At 39.5% G+C, this 18,107-nt stretch overlaps 1 protein-coding gene across 2 annotated transcripts in view; it reads left to right on the top strand.

Annotated features, from left to right (window-relative positions):
- Positions 1-18,107, top strand: part of capzb (capping actin protein of muscle Z-line subunit beta) — a 123,998-nt gene that overhangs the window by 79,083 nt on the left and 26,808 nt on the right. For both annotated transcript variants that reach the window (XM_060852444.1, XM_060852443.1), the window contains exons 4-5: positions 11,242-11,355; positions 17,877-18,018. In XM_060852444.1, the coding sequence (XP_060708427.1) occupies positions 11,242-11,355; positions 17,877-18,018 (256 nt within the window). The remainder of the gene's footprint in view (positions 1-11,241; positions 11,356-17,876; positions 18,019-18,107) is intronic.

The following is an 18,107-nucleotide window of genomic DNA, read 5'->3' as shown; positions in this document are numbered from 1 at the left end:
TGAGACCTGTGTTGGTGAAAAGAAGGATGGGTGAACAAACAAGCTAAGGTATATGGTGCAGCAAGATGTTCAAATTGAAGTAGAGGGTGCAAAAAGAAATGTAGTTGTGCTAGGGGAGAGTAAAATTAAATGGATGGAAACTGCCCCAACTGGTAACTCCAAAGGTTGTGTTGCCTGGCTGTTGCCAGGATTAAGGATACCTTCTTGTGCAAGAGGCACACTTGGAGAGGAGGAATCCAACTATCATGTGTCACGTGAATCAATAACAGAATTAATGTTCTGTCCAGAGAGTTTGAAGCGTTAGATACCAAAAGATAAAACGACCACAATCTCTGGGTTGTTTTGTGAACCAATTGGCAAAGGGTCAAGACGATTTGGAAATTTTACAAGTATATAAAAAGGAAAGTAGCTAAAATAGGTGTTGATCCTCTATTATCTGTGGGTAGTTAGAACAGAAAATAATTTATTTCAAAAGGCAAGTAAGGCAGCACGGTGGCATAGCGGTTAGCATTGCTGCCTCAGTGCCAGGGACCCGGGTTCAATTCCCACCTCGGGCGACTGTCTGTATGGATTTCTTCCGGGTACTCTGGTTTCCTCCCACACACCAAAGATGTGCAGGTCAGGTTAATTGGCCATTCTAACTTGCCCATAGTGTTAGGTGAATTAATCAGAGGGAAATGGGTCTGGGTGGGTTACTCTTCGGAGGGTTGGTGTGGACTGGTTGGACCAAAGGGCCTGTTTCCATACAGTAGGGAATCTATCTAAATCTAACTTGTTAATGTCGATGCTCAGAAGGACTTGGGTGTCCTTGTACCTGTATAAAGAACATAATGTTAGCATGCAAGTACAATTTAAAAGGCAATTTTTAAAATTCACTCATGGGACATGGGCATCACTGGCTACCCAGCATTTATTGTCCATCCTTTTGTTGCCCTTGAGGAGGTTGTTGTGAGCTGCCTCTTTGAACCTCAGTAGTTGATATGCTGTGCATTAACCCAAAATGCGTTTCAGGAGGAAATTCCAGGATTTGACCTAGCAACACAGAAGGAACAGCGATGTGTTTCCAAAGGTTTGTAGTTCCTTGAAAATAGAGTCACAGATGGACACGATAGTGAAGAAGGCATTTAGTATACTTGCCTTTATTGGTCAGAGCACTGAGTGTAGGAGTTGGGAGGTCATGAAGTTGTACAGCACATTGGTTAAGCTGCTTTTGGAATACTGCATTCACTTCTGGTTTCCCTGCTGCAGCAAGGATGTTGTGAAACCTGAAAGGATTCAGAAAGGTTTTACAAAGACGTCACAAGGGTTGGAGGGTTTGAGTTGTGGGAAAAGGCTTAAAAGGCTGGGTGTGTTTCCCTGGAGCGTCAGAGGCTGAGCAATGACTGTATAAAGGTTTATAAAATCATGAGGGGCATAGATAGAATGGATTGACAAGGTTTTTTCCCCCAGGTAGCAGAATCTAAATCTACAGGGAATAGATTTAAGGTGAGAGGGGATAGATTTAAAAGGCATCTAAAGAGCAAATGTTTCACATGTGATGTGTGTAGGAATGAGCAGCCAGAGGAAGTGGTGGCGGCTGGTACAATTACCACATTTAAAAGGCATCTGGATGGGTACATGAATACGAAGGGTTAGAAGGATATGGGCTAAATGCTGACAGATAGGATTATATTAATTTAAGATATCTGGTCAGCATGGATGAATTGGCCCAATGGGTCTGTTTCAATGCAATACTGCTCTGTCACTGTAAGTCAGTGTGGCTTAGATTGTGGTTGTGTTTCCATGTATCAGTTGCCATTGTCCTTCCAGAGGCGAATGTTTATGGTTTTGAAAGGCATCGTCTAAGGATCTTTGGTGAATTTTTGCTGTGCATCTTGTAGATAGTACACACTGCTGCTGCTGCTGATCATGAATGGTGGAGGAAGAAGATACTTGTGGATGTGGTGCCAGTCAACTGGGCTGTTCTGTCCTGGATGGTGTCAAGCTCCTTGAGTTGGAACTGCACCATCCAGGCAAGTGTGGATATCCCATCACACACCTGACTTGTGCTATTTGGAATTCTGACTTGTCAAGCTTTGGGGAATTGGGAAGTGAGTTAACCGCTGCAGTATTCCTAGTCTGTGACCTATTGTAGCCACTGTGTTTATGTGTGGCAAGGCCACTTGAATTTCTGGTCAATGGAAACCCCAAGGATGTTGATAGTAGGGGATTTGGTGATGGTAACTGAGACTGAATTTGTTTGATTTAGAACAAAGATAAGAAATTTCTTCACCTAGGAAATGTGTGTCTTTGGGATTGTCTACCCTAGAGGACTGAGAATGCATCATCAAAAAAAAATATCCATGACTGAGATGCAGTTTTTTGGCATATGAGAGAATTGAATGATTTGAGGAATGAATGGAAAAGTGAAGCTGGAACCAAACATCAGCCATGATTGGCTTGAATGGTGGAAGAGGGTAATTGGATCACACTGTCCTATTACTGATGTTCTTCTATGACGTACTTTGTAGGCATATTCAGTTTTAAATTTCTGGTCTTCCGCTAAGTTTATAGTTAACATTCTTTATTGATCTTCCTTGGAAGGTATTTTTATCGTTGATTATAAGTGACTAGGTCACTTGTGATTAGGAATTTCTGATCTAGGAGGTAATGAATTTCATTGTGACAGAAGGAAAATCTCGACACTTTGTTTAAAATAGCAGCCCTGGGTACTGTTCTGCTGACAGTAGAAGAAGCTGAAAATGTGTTGATGGGAAAGCGCAGCAGGTCAGGCAGCATCCAAGGAGCAGGAGAATCGACGTTTGCTGCCTGACCTACTGCGTTTTTCCAGCAACACATTTTCAGCTCTGATCTCCAGCATCTGCAGTCCTCACTTTTTTGCCGGGCAATGCAAGAAGACAATTATGCACAAAACAAATCTTGCTTTTTCCATTTAAACTTGTCACTGGAGTGACAGTTGGTTTAACTTACATTTTTAATTAAATGGGTGTGAACTACTTTTAGTTTTCTGACAGCCTGGTCAGTATGTGGTGCATGGTAGTGCCACTGCTTCTGAGCCAGGAGGCCTGGGTCAAAGTCCCACTTGCTCCAAAGTATATAATAACAGCTCCGAACAGGTTGGTTAGCCTGGTCACTTTCTAAATGTAGGTGAAATGTAAAGCACGTTTCAGTTCTTTAAAAGCTTGAACTAGTTTTGATGACCTTTGAAAATGTTGCACTTTTTAAAACTTTTAATAAAAACTGTCAATGTTTGAACTGATGTGGATTGTACTGTAATGTGACACAAGATGACTAATTCAGGAATATTGAAATTAATCCTAGAAATACTAGAATGAATCCATATTGTGTTAAGAAGCAGTTGAATATTTTGCACTTCATTCATTAAATCACTGGTCAAATATTTCTTGTTATAATGTACATTGCTGTATATTAAAACCATCTTTCCTTAAATTATAATCATATTCACTATCTAGCATGACATCTAATATGAGATCTAGTCTCTGAATGAAATATACTTTAGGTTTTTGATTGCTCATTTTTTTCCCCCCAAATTTTAAACAAGCATTTTTTTCCCTCAATTTCTCTGTTAAATCAAATCCTTATGGAGAAACTGGTGCCAGTCACACAGTTTGAAATCGTTAACTTCAACAAAAAATGTTCTCTATGGGAATAATGCATTTTCCTCATAGTCACGGTGACTAGGGCCATGTGGCTTTCTGTTGCACAAATAAAATGCACATTAACTTGTTAACCTAGGTTTTAATCCCTACAAGTTCGCTACATATAAAACGTTTATAAAAAGTTTTCTTGAGGTTGAATAGTTCCAGATATTCAGGCTAAACTGAAGTTATATTCCCTGATTTTAAAAAAAAAAGTATGGTCACATTCCAGGATACAGGCATCTCATCTGTTGGCAGCATCCCTGGAGTGATGGAAACCTGAAATGGTGTGTCTCTGCACTGCCAATTAAATGCCCTTTTTAAAAGCCCCTTTGTACGACAGAAAGCAATATGCTCCAAAACACAATATTTTGAGGAAGGGAATCAGAATTTATTGTTCACAAATTTATTCTTCCCTTACAGTCAAAGGTGGAAGCATTTGAATAAAACTAATTTTGCCTCTCAGTTTTTCATCTCCTTCATGTTATAACTTGAATTTTTCATTTGAACGGATTGCAAATTGACAGGTTTAATTGCAAGTGTTTTTTTTCAAAAAGCTCAAACTAAAATTGCAACCATTTTGCAAGTCATTAAAACTAGTTTAAAGAATTGAAATGTTTAGGTATATATTCTTTTAGTTTCACCCACACTTAAAAAGCTCATCAGTCTATCAAATTAAATTTGAATTTGTAATTTCCCTTTTCATACTAAGTTTTGTTAGAAATGAGACTCTAAGGTATTACTGTGACCTATCCCCTTCTGAATTGCTATCAAAATTTGAATACAGAATGCTTGGCATCAATTGTTACTGTGGCAATTACGTCTCTTGATGTATTTTGCAAACTAAAATGTGTAAGATATGCATACATAATACAGTGGGACTCTAAAGATTGCATACTGTTAATCTGAAAGAACATTTGCCAGAATTTTAATATCTATAAATGTTAATACTAACTGCAATTTGTGGTGTATAGAAGCATTAATGTTTGCCAAATGCCTTCAGTAGGAGTCATAATTTTCAAAGGAAAAATGTGCATTTGTTTGAAAATACTAAAATGTAAAACTTGATTTTAATTGAAAGCAGCTTTATTTCTGTTTTTATATCTCTTATATCTTCTGTACCACAGAAACTCTCCGGGGAGAGGCAACTGGTGAAGGGTTCTACTTCTCTAGTATTGTTCCGTAGCCACCTGCTCGGTGTGAATCTGAGCCAGGTTCTGTTGCCAGTTCTCCCCTTTGCCCCAATCAAATTTATCTTTTGAAGCTGTACTTTTGTTAAGAATTTAATAGAAATCTCTTCAAAGTGCTTCTGATAAGAATCGATTTCCCAACAAATTGGCATCCCATATTTATCACCACATGGAGTGATTTACTTGTTGCATATTTTCTCGACAGTTTAAAATCTTTGTATCAATATAATGTCAGTTGTTTGTTTATCTATGCAGTGGTCTTTGGGAAAGAAATGTAAAACTTCAAAATTAATAATCACTATTTCAGAACTTGTGTTGAAGACTAGATTTCTTCTGAGTAATACTTAATTACCCAATGAGAGTCACGAGAAAAGACCAAAGTTTTCAATTTTGACATTTACAAAAACTTTTCCCAGCTGCTCTTGCACAATGAATCACTTTGAAATGCAGTGACTGTCATGTAGGTAGCTAGAAGCAGCCTTCTAGTAATGGTGAGTTGAATGACCAATTAATGTTTTGATGTTTGTGAAGGGAGAAATGTAGTCTAGGACTTGGGCAGAATTCCTCCTACTCTTCAGGCAACTTTGAGGTTTATCAGAGACAGGTGTCTCAGATGTAAGCTGCCACTCTATGGACAGCAACTCTGTCACAATCTCAGGTGACCAACCAGGTGGATGAGGGTAAAGCAGTTGATGTGGTGTATATGGATTTCAGTAAAGCATTTGATAAATTTCCCCACAGTAGAGGCATGAGATTGAGGGCAATTTAGCAGTTTCGATCAGAAATTGACTAGCTGAAAGAAAACAGAGTGGTGGTTGATGGGAAATGTTCATCCTGGAGTTCAGTTACTAATGGCGTACTGATTTGGATCTGATTTGGGACAGCTGCTGATGTCATTTTTATAACTAACCTGGAATGAGGGCGTAGAAGGATGGGTTAGTAAATTTGCGAATGACACTAAAGTCGGTGGAGTTGTGGATAGTACGGAAGGATCTTGCGGGTTACAGAGGGACACAAGTAAGCTGCAGAGCTGGGCTGAGAGGTAGCAGATGGACTTTAATGCGGAAAAGTGTGAGGTGATTCACTTTGGGAGGAGGAACAGGAAAACAGAGTACTGGGCTAAATGTAAGATTCTCGATGGTGCGATTGAGCAGAGAGATCTTGGTGTACACGTACATAGATCCCTGAAAGTTGCCACCCAGGTTGATTGGCCTACAGTGTGTTAGATTTTATTGGCAGAGGGATTGAGTTTCAGAACCATGAGATCACGTTGCAGCAGTGCAAAACTCTGGTGCAGCAGCACTTGGAGTACTGTGTACTGGTCTTATGAGGAAAGGGTGAGGGACTTGAGGCTGTTTTTGTTAGAAAGGAGGTTGAAAGGTGACTTAATAGAGATATACATGATGAAAGGATTAGGCAGAGTGGACAGTGAGAGCCTGTTTTCTTTGATAGTGACGGCTAGCATGAGGGGACATAGCTTTAAATTGAGGGGTGATAGGTATAGGACAGATGTCAGAGGTAGGTTCTTTACTCAGAGAGTAATAAGGGCATGGAATGTCCTGTCTGCAACAGTAGTAGACTCGCCGACATTAAGGGCATTTAAATGTTCATAGGATATTGGAATAATGTAGGTTAGATGGGTTTCAGATTGGTTTCACAGGTTGGCACAACATAGAGGGCCAAAGGGCCTGTGCTGTGCTGTAATGTTCTATGTCTTGTGCTGCAATTTCAGCTTAATCCTTGGAGTGGAATCTAAACCTGGAATTTCCTAATGTAGAAAGGAGAGTGAGGCTAACTGCTAGGCTTTTCAGGAAAGTTTTGCATTTTTAATCATATTGACATCCTGTTTTATTTGATTTGACAAATTCAGTAATAAATCCTGACTTGCTTGAGAAGATACTTACAATTACTAACATTGCAACTTTGTAGCCAGAGAGTAAAGCAGATTTTCAGACTCATTTAAGCAGGGTTGCATTTGGATGGAACTGTTTGAATGCAGTATTGAATTGTCTGAATAGCATGGTGACAGATAAAATAAAACCCAAATTCATTGAATCTTTGGTAAGGAAATCTCCAGTTTCAGAGCACAAGTGTCTACCTTACTTTCAACCTGCCCATTTTCAAGATGGTACATCATTTTTCAAATAAATTTCTATGTTTAATGAACTGCATCCAACAATTCTTCATTCTAGTCTCTGAAACAAATCTAATTTCTGCATTGGAACTTGACTGTGTATCTTTCCCAGCTGTTAATGGAAAAAAGAGTCAGCAGTGTTCCTGTTATTATGGAGTTTAATGTGTTAAGTTTACCCGGATCTTCAACTTATGCTTGTGTGTTTTTTCTTGCTGTGCAAGCCTTTCACTCACTGCAGTTGGTAACATCTGTGTTTAATATTTTGTGTTCTTTTTGTTCTTTATAGTACAATCATATAAATAAACAAGCTTTATGCCACATAAATATGGATGAAGTCTGCCAGTTGTTTTTACAACACAACGTTTTAATCATTCATGGTTTTAAATCTATCTGCAAGAGTTCTTTAGAAAAAAGTCTCCTCTTAAGTGGTTTAATTGAATACTAAGTATTAGCTGAAAATGGAAGGTTTGCTCCAATAGAATTTTGGTGGGAGAAATACCAAGGTAGTACAACTTTAGATATAAGTTTTGTTTTTGAGAAATGAAATGCGTAGATGTTAACACTAACAGGGTGAGGGCACATCAGTGTATAACGTAACAAAAGATAGTTTCAAATTTAAAATGCCCTGATGTAAGAAGTATGTTAGCAGTTGGAAAGTCAAATAATAAAACGAAAGGGTGTACAACCAGATTTGAGGAATATTTAAGCCCAAGGAAATGAAACTTGTAGTTTATTAAGTAAGACCACCCATGGTGAACTATGCCCATGTTAAGGAAAGCGAGTGGAACCATTTAGAGTACTGCAATAAAGATGATTCTGTATTTAAAATTCTCCAGCATTGTTGAGGATGAAGATAATTAAATTCAAGAAGAAAAGGCTCAGGGATATGATATAAATTGTTAAAATTAAGACATTTAATAGGCTAATTATAGATTGACGCAGAATGTAAATTCAGTACAGAGGATGCAAACATGGGAATAGAACCTTCTAACCATTGTTAGACTTGTATGTAATAACTTATAACTCCTATCAGAGTAAGGAACTGGCGGTGTCGGTGTTGAACTGGGGTGTCCAAGGTTAAAAATCACTCAACACCAGGTTATAACCAACAGGCTTAAGTGGACAATCACCCGATGAAGGAGCAGTGCTCCAAAAGCTAGTGCTTCCAAATAAACATGTTAGTCTAAAACCTGATGTTACGTGATTTTTGTCATAGTAAAGTACTTATTGTGGAAGAACATCTTCGGTCAGAAACCTGAAAATATTCACAATGGCACATTACTTTGTGTACGCTAAATGAAATAATAAACTGAAATAAATCCATAGTTGAATTTCATGTACTCCAATCAGTATATTGCAAGGGGACCAGTATTCATTTTCAGGTCACATGGCTATATTTGACTAAAATACACAGTATGGGATTTTCGTTCTAAATTTCTAGCATCAGTGAGCTTCTAATTGTAAGATGATTCTTAAAAGCGCCCTTTAACCAGCTACTTGTGACAAATTTTGGAAAAATTGGTGGCAATTGCATAAGTGCTATTCAAGAACTCCAATGCAACTTGAAACCCAACAGTTTGATGAATAGTGACTGAACATGGGGCAATTGGTGAGTTTATCAAGGTATTTTTCCCTTTGGATGTTTAAGCAGTTTCGACAGATTGGTGAAAATAGTGAAATTCTAGTGCTCTTAATACCCGACGAGGGGATGGTTTGTAGTTTTTCTTTTGATTCATTCATGTGATGTGAGCATCACTGGCTAAACCAGCATTTATTGTCCATCCTTAATTGCCTAGAGGCAAACCTGTTTACAATCTGTTTATGCTGAGTTAGGCTAGCTGTTTCTGAGCAACCATTTTAATTTTCAGACAAGTATATGGATTCTTTTAAAACGCGAGATAAATACAATCTATCAAGAAAGGTAATTGTATTTCTATCACATTCACATCCAAGAAAACCAAGTTAGAGGAACGTTGCTCGATAGATGGGGAAGAAATAAAATCCTTGCCTGTAAAGTGATTTGTGAACTTCTTTTATTGAAGACAAACCTACACAAATGAGCCTGAAATGGGAGAATCTAATTTGTCAAAAAGCTGTCTACTTTGATCTACCACTTCAAATCCCTCAATCAGAAAGGGCTGGCTCAGATGACTCATTGGGTCAGTTGTTGGATGTTGTTATTAATCTGATGAGGATTAAACATCATTGTTTAAAAGTACTCATTAAAATTTGTTTCTGATTACATTACTTCTTAAGTCAGTTTTGCTTGCAGTTATGGATGACACTGATTTTAACTTGAGGATAATTACATTCAGTTGGTCGTCAAACTTCCGTTCTGTCCTAGTAGATAGTTAAGCAGACAGCCTGCTCTAAAACTTACTTGATACAAGTGAAAAATTGGACCATAAGAAGTTGTCCATTCCACCCATCATGTCTGCTCTGTCAATCAATGAAATCATGACTAATCTGATGATCCTCAACTCTACGACGCTTTCTTTTACCCCTGTCTTTTGATTTGCTTGCTAATTAAGAACATTCAAGGCTGAGACAGAGAGATTTTTAATGACTCAACTTGACAGCGCTCTGTAATAACAAATTCCACTGATTTGCTCGTCTCTGAGAGAAGAAATTCTTTCTCATCTGTGTCTTAAGTGGGTGAGTTCTTACTCTAAGATTATGCCTTCTGGTTGTAAACCCTCCTACAAGGGCAGACAAACCTATCCATTCCACTCTATCAAGCCCTCTATGAATCTTAAATGTTTCAATAGGGTCACTTTTCATTCTTCTAAACTTCAGGGAGTCCAGGCCCAAACTACTCAATCTCTCCTCATAAAAAATATCCCTCTATATCCTAGATTAGCCCAGTGAACCTTCTCAGGACTGCCTTCAATGCCTGTATATCTTTCCTTTGATAAAGAGACCAAAGATGCTCACAGGATTGTGGCACTTCACTAGTTACAGGTTGTCATCCTGCAAATGCATCATTACAAATAACTTTTTAAAAACTCATTGTGGGTTGAAGGCATTGGTGGATGACCAACATTTATTGCCCCTCCCTATTTGCCCTTAAGAAAGTAATACCTTTCTGAACCGCTGCGTTTATGTGGTGAATCCAGTTGAGTTTCTGGTCAATGATAACCCCCAGGGTATTGATAGTAGAAGATTCAGTGATGGTAACACCAATGAACGTCAAGGGATAATGGTTTGACGGTCTCTTGTTGGTAATGGTCATAGCGAAGCATTTGTGTGGTTCAAATGTTACTTGCCACTTGTCAGTCCAAGCCTAAATATTGTCCAGATCTTGCTGCATTTGAGCATGGACTGCCTTAGTATCCAAGGCATTGCAAATGGTGCTGAACATTGTGCAATTATCGTCGAACATTCCCACTTCTGACCTTATGATGGAGAGAAGGTCATTGGTGAAGCAGTTGAAGATGATAGGGCCAAAGACAATACCCTGAGGAACTGCTACAGAGAAGTCCTGAAGCTGCGATGACTGACCTCCAACAACCACGTCCATCTTCCTATGTGTCAGATATGACTCCAACCAATGGACAGTTTGCCACCGATACCCATTGATTCCAGTTTTGCTAGGACTTCTTAATGCCAAACTTGATCGAATGCAGCCTTGCTGTTGAGGGCAGTCACTCTCACCTCACCTCACCTCTGGAATTCAGCTCTTTTTGTCCATATTTAAACCAAGGCTATAATGAGGTCAAGAGCTGAGTGTCCCTGGTGGAACCCAAACTGGGTGTTGTTGAGCAGGTACAGCTTCAAGGTCCCTGTTGATGACACTTGCCATCACTTTACTAGACTAATAGGATGATAATTGGCCAGGTTGGATTTAACCTGCTTTCTGTGTACAGGACATTATTTGTAATGGTGCATTTGCAGGATGACCACCTGTAACTAGTGAAGTGCCAATATGCACTTCGGCAAAAAGAGGAGGAGGCAAATGTTATTTACATGGAGATAAACTGCAGAACAGTCTGGTAGATGCCAATTTTGTACACCGACTGGAACAGCTTAGCTAGGGGTGCGGCAAGTTCTGCAGGACAATTCTTCCGTACTATTGCTGGAATGTTGCAGTATTCAGTGCTTTCAACCGTTTCTTGATATCTTGTGGAGTGAATCAAATTAGCTAAAGACTGATTTCTGTGTATTTACTGATTTATTGGATGATCTGCAGGTTTTTGTTCTAAAGTAAACAAAGTGCTCATAATGCCCATGTTTCTAATTGTACTTCTTTCTCTCTCAGGTCACCATGGAGTAATAAATATGATCCTCCCCTGGAGGATGGTGCCATGCCATCAGCTCGCTTGCGAAAACTGGAAGTTGAAGCCAACAAAGCATTTGATCAGTACCGAGACCTGTAAGTCTTACGCTCAGTTAAGTTTAATAATATTTTTCCCACTTTTAATCCAGTAGGTCTGAATTTAACCAGACATTTATCAAATGTTTTAAACATCATTTTCATTTGGTCCATCTGTTTAATTTTAGAATTATCTTCAAATTAGTACCTTTTAATTTGTGACATAAACTTCAAACGATTACCTGGAATGAAGCTGATTTTAGATTGTAGCTGCTGAATGGGAGAATTCTTAAAATGTTATCCGGAATTTCTTCAAATTCTACAGTGGACTGTCCAATTGCATTGAACCTGGGTACTGGTTATGTCCCCTCAAGGCCCATATGAGTTCCTGATCTCAGTATAGAGCGATTCCATCTGTTTTTTCAAAACAGTTTATAATGTTAAAAACTGTCCAAAAGTTGCTTCAGATGACCGACTTGGCTGGAATAAAAGGGTGCCAATTATGATCTCAGCAGAGAAGCAAAAAGCATGAAAATATGGTTTGTTTGTTGTTTCAGTCATCTGTTGGGAATTGAGTTGATCCCATCCTCCTCCATTTGTTTTGCAATGAAAGTTGAAATCTTGCTTTCTTTATTTGTCCTTGGGAAATGGGCCATCTACACTCCTTGAATCAATGCAGTCCTTGTGGTGATAAGACCCCCATGACATTACAAGGTGGGAAATTCCATGATTTGATAAAAGACTGTAAGTATGCTTCCAATTTTAAATGAGGTGTGACTTAAGTTGGAGATGATATCTTGACCTCTTTGGTGGGAGAGACTGCAAGTCTTGAGATGTTCTTGAAGGAAGGTTGGTGACTTACTGCAATGTATGTGGTGTGCAGTATATACTGAGCCACTGTGCATTGGTGATAAGGTGATGAATATGAAATTCATGACGACAAGGGCATTTGTCAGAAGCTGTTTTTATTAGCGATGGTGTTAGCTTCTTACACGTTAGTGTGGCTCGATCTTGGAGCTAAGTGAAGCGTATCCTGCCTGACTTAATTTGTAGGTGGTGAGCATGCTTTGAGGAATAAGCAATTCATTGCAGAGTACCTTGCCTCTGCCTGGCTGTTATGGCGGAGATGTTAGTATAGCTGCTCCAGAGAAATGTTTGGTCAGTAGTAACACCCAAGACAGCGTTGGGAAATTTTATGATGATATTGATTTCAAAGGTTGGAAGGCAGGTGGTTATAGCTTTTCTGGTTGAAGATGGTCATTTTTCTAGAATTTAAAGCAACACTTTAACCTGTCACTATAGATTACCGCATGCCACATTATTATCAAAGGGAGTGAGTGGAGTTGAAAATTATAAAATTGTCAGCAAACAGCCCTATTTATGATTTTATGATAGAAAAGGTGCCTTGATTTAAAAACGCATCCAAAATACAATCACCTCCAGATAATAAAAAATTTGGATGCTTCATGGTCATGTGCTTGCATCCTGGGGCATCAGTGTTCTTATTTAAGCATACGTACTATGAAGTGAACCTTAGTACTTTAAGATTTCATGCAGTCATTGAAAATCTAGTTGCTAACAAACTAGTTAAAAAAAAAATACAACAGCAATTGAAATTTAGATTGCTATCCAGGGGGGTTTTGATTCAAACTATACTGAGTTGTAAGGAAACAGGGTTACAATATAAGTAAAAACAGACTTTGAGTCATCCAGTACATGGCTAGCATATTTTACCAGGAACAAGGCTTGTCTATAAAAGCTGAAAATTGCTCTGCCCTCTGGTAGGCTTTTCGTATTCAAGTTAATTTTTTTGTTTAGTGGGGAGGGGTCTCCAAAATCTGGTATTTGACAAAGCACCATTATTATGTTATACAATACTATTATGCATTTAAGATGTGCTGTATCCTGCCAGTGTTCTCCCTAGAGTTTAATGCATAACAGATTTTTCCACCCCTGTAATGCTGCAATCTTTCCATAGCTTATTCACCAAGCAGCAGTTGTATAAAGTAAAACAATTTAAAAAGCTACTTAATCACAGGCTAATTATTTCATTTATTTTGCAATGAACTCGTGCATGGTCAACCATAATAACAGCGACACGTATGCAAGTGCCATTTTTTAAACTGGTGTAAAATAATTTATGTGGCTGGTGTTAGAGAGGCATATACATATATCTGCTTCATTTTTATTTTTATTTTCTTGATGTGGGAGTCACTGTTAAGGTCAGTATTCATCATTATCCAACCTTCGTTGCCCCTGTGAAGTCAGTGATGAATTACATTTATGAACTGCTGCAGTCTGAGAGATGAACTTAGCCCCACAGTCCTGTTGGGCAGGGAATCCTAGAACTTTTGCCAAATAACAATGAAGAAACAGTGTGTCTGTGTGTGAGAGAAGTGGTGGTGAGTTTGTAGTTGACTGTGTCTCCATACATCTATACACTTGTGTACTTATACAATCCATGTCAAATCCAGATGCGTGGGTCTTGGCTCATTACAATGATTCCTTAGGCCAGTAATACTAAGATGCATTCCATTATACCAGGAAGCAAAATCTTAAAGGATGGCCCTAAGTTAATTTTGAGAGTAAATGTTCGAGATGCATTTTGTTTATCAGTGGCCTATGGGTCATGCAAACAATGTTTCTTTAATCTCACAGCCTAAGTAGATCAGTTCCAGACTTTCACATTGCTCAGCTGAGCCCTATTTTCCATGCCCCTTGGTGCTTCTGTCTTGTATTGTGGAATTTAAAAATACTCAGTAAATTGAAGCTTCTTTCAAGAACTAATATACTGGCAGGGAAATTTGTTAGAGCTGCTCGGGAGGATTTAAACTAGTAAGGTGGCGGGGTTGGGGGGTGGGGAGGGAGGGTGGGACCCGGCGAGATGGGACCCAGGGAAATAGTGAGGAAAGAGATCAATCTGAGACAGGTACAGTTGAGAACAGAAGCGAGTCAACAGTTGGGGCAGTCAGGGACAAGGTAGGACTAATAAACTGCATTTATTTCAATGCAAGGGGCCTCACGGGGAATGTAGATGAACTCGGGGCATGGTTAGGAACGTGGGACTGGGATATAATTGCAATTACAGAAACATGGCTCAGGGATGGGCAGGACTGGCAGCTTAATGTTCCAGGATGCACATACTACAGGAAAGATAGAAAGGGAGGCAAGAGAGGAGGGGGAGTGGCATTTTTGATAAGGGATAGCATTACAGCTGTGCTGAGGGAGGATAGTCCCAGAAATACATTCAGGGAAGTTATTTGGGTGGAATTGAGAAAAACGAAAAGGATGATTACCTTATTGGGATTGTATTATAGACCCACCAATAGTCAAGAGGGAAATTGAGAAACAAACAAACTTGTTAGGAAATCTCAGCTATCTGTAAGAATAATAGGGTGGTTATGGTAGGGGATTTTAACTTTCCAAACATAGACTGGGACTGCCATAGTGTTAAAGGTTTAGATGGAGAGGAATTTAAGTGCGTACAAAAAATTTTCTGATTCAGTACATGGATGTACCTACTAGAGAAGGTGCAAAACTTGAGAAATCCTTTGGGAAATAAGGCAGAGCAGGTGACTGAGGTGTCAGTGGGGGAGCACTTTGGGGCCAGTGACCATAATTCTATTAGATTTAAAATGGTGATGGAAAAGGATAGACCAGATCTAAAAGTTGACGTTCTAAATTGGAGAAAGGCTAATTTTGACAGTATTAGCAAGAACGTTCAAAAGCTGATTGGAGGCAGATGTTCGCAAGTAAAGGGACAGCTGGAAAATGGGAAGCCTTCAGAAATGAGATAACGAGAATCCAGAGAAAGTATATTCCTGTCAGGGTGAAAGGAAAAACTGGTAGGTATAGGGAATGCTGGATGACAAAAGAAATTGAGGGTTTGGTTCAGAAAAAGAAGGAAGTATTTGTCAGGTAGATCGAGTGAATCCTTAGAACAGTATAAAGGAAGTAGAAGTATACTTAAGAGGGAAATCAGGAGGGCAAAAAGAGGACGGGAGATAGCTTTGGCAAATAGAATTAAGGAGAATCCAAAGGGTTTTTATAAATACGTTAAGGACAAAAGAATAACTAGGGAGAGTATAGGGCCCCTCAGAGATCAGCAAGGCAGCCTTTGTGTGGAGCCGCAGAAAATGGGGGGGATACTAAATGCGTATTTTGCATCAGTATTTACTGTGGAAAAGGATATGGAAGATATAGACTGTAGGGAAATAGATGGTGACATCTTGCAAAATGTCCAGATTACAGAGGAGGAAGTGCTGGATGTCTTGAAATGGGTAAAGGTGGATAAATCTGATTAGGTGTACCCGAAAACTCTGTGGAAAGCTAGAGGAGTGATTGTTAGGCCTCTTGCTGAGATATTTGTATCATCGATAGTCACAGGTGAGGGTGCCAGAAGACTGGAGATTGGCAAACGTGGTGCCACTGTTTAAGAAGGGTGGTAAAGACAAGCCAAGGAACGATAGACCAGTGAGCATGACCTCGGTGGTGGGCAAGTTGTTGGAGGGAATCCTGAGGGACAGGATGTACATGTTTTGGAAAGGCAAGGATTGATTAAGGATAGTCAACGTGGCTTTGTGCGTGGGAAATCATGTCTCACAAACTTGATTGAATTTTTTTGAAGAAGTAACAAAGAGGATTGATGCGGGCAGAGCGATAGATGTGATCTATATGGACTTCAGTAAGGCGTTCGACAAGTATCCCCATGGGGACTGATTAGCAAGGTTAGATCTCACGGAATACAGGGAGAACTAGACATTTGGATACAGAACTGGCTCAAAGGTAGAAGACAGGGTGGTGGTGGAGTGTTGTTTTTCAGACTGGAGGCCTGTGTCTAGTGGAGTGCCACAAGGATTGGTGCTGGGTCCTCCACCTTTTGTCATTTACATAAATGATTTGGATGCAAGCATAAGAGGTAGAGTTCGTAAGTTCGCAGAAGACACCAAAACTGGAGGTGTAGTGGACAGCGAAGAGGGTTACCTCAGATTACAACAGGATCTTGACCAGACGGGCCAATGGGCTGAGGAGTGGCAGATGGGGCTTATTCAGATAAATTTTTGGGAAAGCAAATCTTAGCAGGACTTGTATGGTCCTGTATGGTAAGGTCCTAGGGTGCGTTGCTGAACAAAGAGACCTTGGAGTACAGGTTCATAGCTTCTTGAAAGTGGAGTCGTAGGTAGATAGGATTGTAAAGAAAGTGTTTGATATGCTTGTTTTTATTCGTCAAAGTATTGAATACAGGAGTTGGGAGGTCATGTTGCGGCTGTACAGGACGTTGGTTAAGCCACTGTTGGAATATTGCGTGCAATTCTGGTCTCCTTCCTATCGGAAAGATGTTGGGAAATTTGAAAGGGTTCAGAGAAGATTTACAAGAATGTTGCCAAGGTTGGAGGATTTGAGCTACAGGGAGAGGCTGAACAAGCTGGGGCTGTTTTCCCTGGAGCATCGGAGGCTGAGGGGTGACCTTATAGAGGTTTACAAAATTATGAGGGACGTGGCTAGGGTACATTGACAAAGTCTTTTCCCTGGGGTCGGGGAGTCCAGAACTAGAGGGCATAGTTTTGGGTGAGAAGGGAAAGATATAAAAGAGACATACGGGGCAACGTTTTCACGTGGTACGTGTATGGAATGAGCTGCCAGAGGATGTGGTGGAGGCTGTTACAACTGCAACATTTAAGAGGCGTTTGGATGGGTATGTGAATAGGAAGGGTTTGGAGGGATATGGGCCGGGTGCTGGCAGGTGGGACTAGATTGGGTTGAGACATCTGGTCGGCATGCACGGGTTAGACCAAAGGGCCTGTTTCCATGCTGTACATTTTTGACTCTATAACTAGTTGGTTTGTTCTGTACATTTGTCCGTGCTGCTGTTTAAAAAGTCACAAATTAATAAAAAAATTATACTTGCCTGAAAAAGTTGTTTAATACTTAGTGAATTTGTTTTTGTTTAATTTCTGAACATTTTGCATTTCCAATCCAAAAACCACATTGATTCTTTGTCCAATGCTGCTGTTGATCCCATGATATTCAGAAATGGCAGTTTACTTGCACTAAAATGTTGGTACACAGTAACTTCACACTCTGAAGCTGCTATGGCTTCTCATTTAATTATGTTTACAGCATATTTAGCATCCTTTAGATTAGATTAGATACCTTGTGAAAATTGAGTGATCTTGTCACATGTCCAGATCATATTCGTTATGGTTAACTTGGAAAAAGTGAAGTTGGAATTGCTGTCACTCCTAACAGTCTGTTAAGTTTTGTGGTTCTAAAATGGATTTTTCTCCTCTGGATGATTGTATGCCCATAAGCAGAATTTGTATTTCCTATAAAGCAGAATATAGGAGCACTGGCCACATACTGGATTACACCTCACATCCTATCCTGCACAAGGTGCAGAAAATACACTCAATCTGGCTGTGATTCTCCATACAAGTAAAAGATACATTTATGTAACGTTAGACAAGTAAATGAGCAACTCATTAGGACAAATACTTTGTTTTCTTGAAAATGGCATAGATGTTTCTACTTCACAAACTTGTCAACATATTTGTTAACTTATATTTCCATGTGCCTGGCAGATATTTTGAAGGAGGAGTCTCTTCTGTATACCTCTGGGACTTAGACCATGGTTTTGCTGGTGTGATACTCATCAAGAAAGCTGGTGATGGATCAAAAAAGATCAAAGGCTGCTGGGACTCCATACATGTGGTGGAAGTTCAGGTACACCCTGAAGGGAAACCAGTAGATTCTGTTTCAAGATAGTTAAGTTCGAAATTTTTTTTGTTAATTCTTGAAATGTGACTGAATCT

The sequence above is a fragment of the Hemiscyllium ocellatum genome, chromosome 37 (genome assembly GCF_020745735.1).
Source record: "Hemiscyllium ocellatum isolate sHemOce1 chromosome 37, sHemOce1.pat.X.cur, whole genome shotgun sequence".
NCBI lineage: Eukaryota > Metazoa > Chordata > Chondrichthyes > Orectolobiformes > Hemiscylliidae > Hemiscyllium > Hemiscyllium ocellatum.
This window is presented reverse-complemented; position numbering and strand designations above follow the sequence as displayed.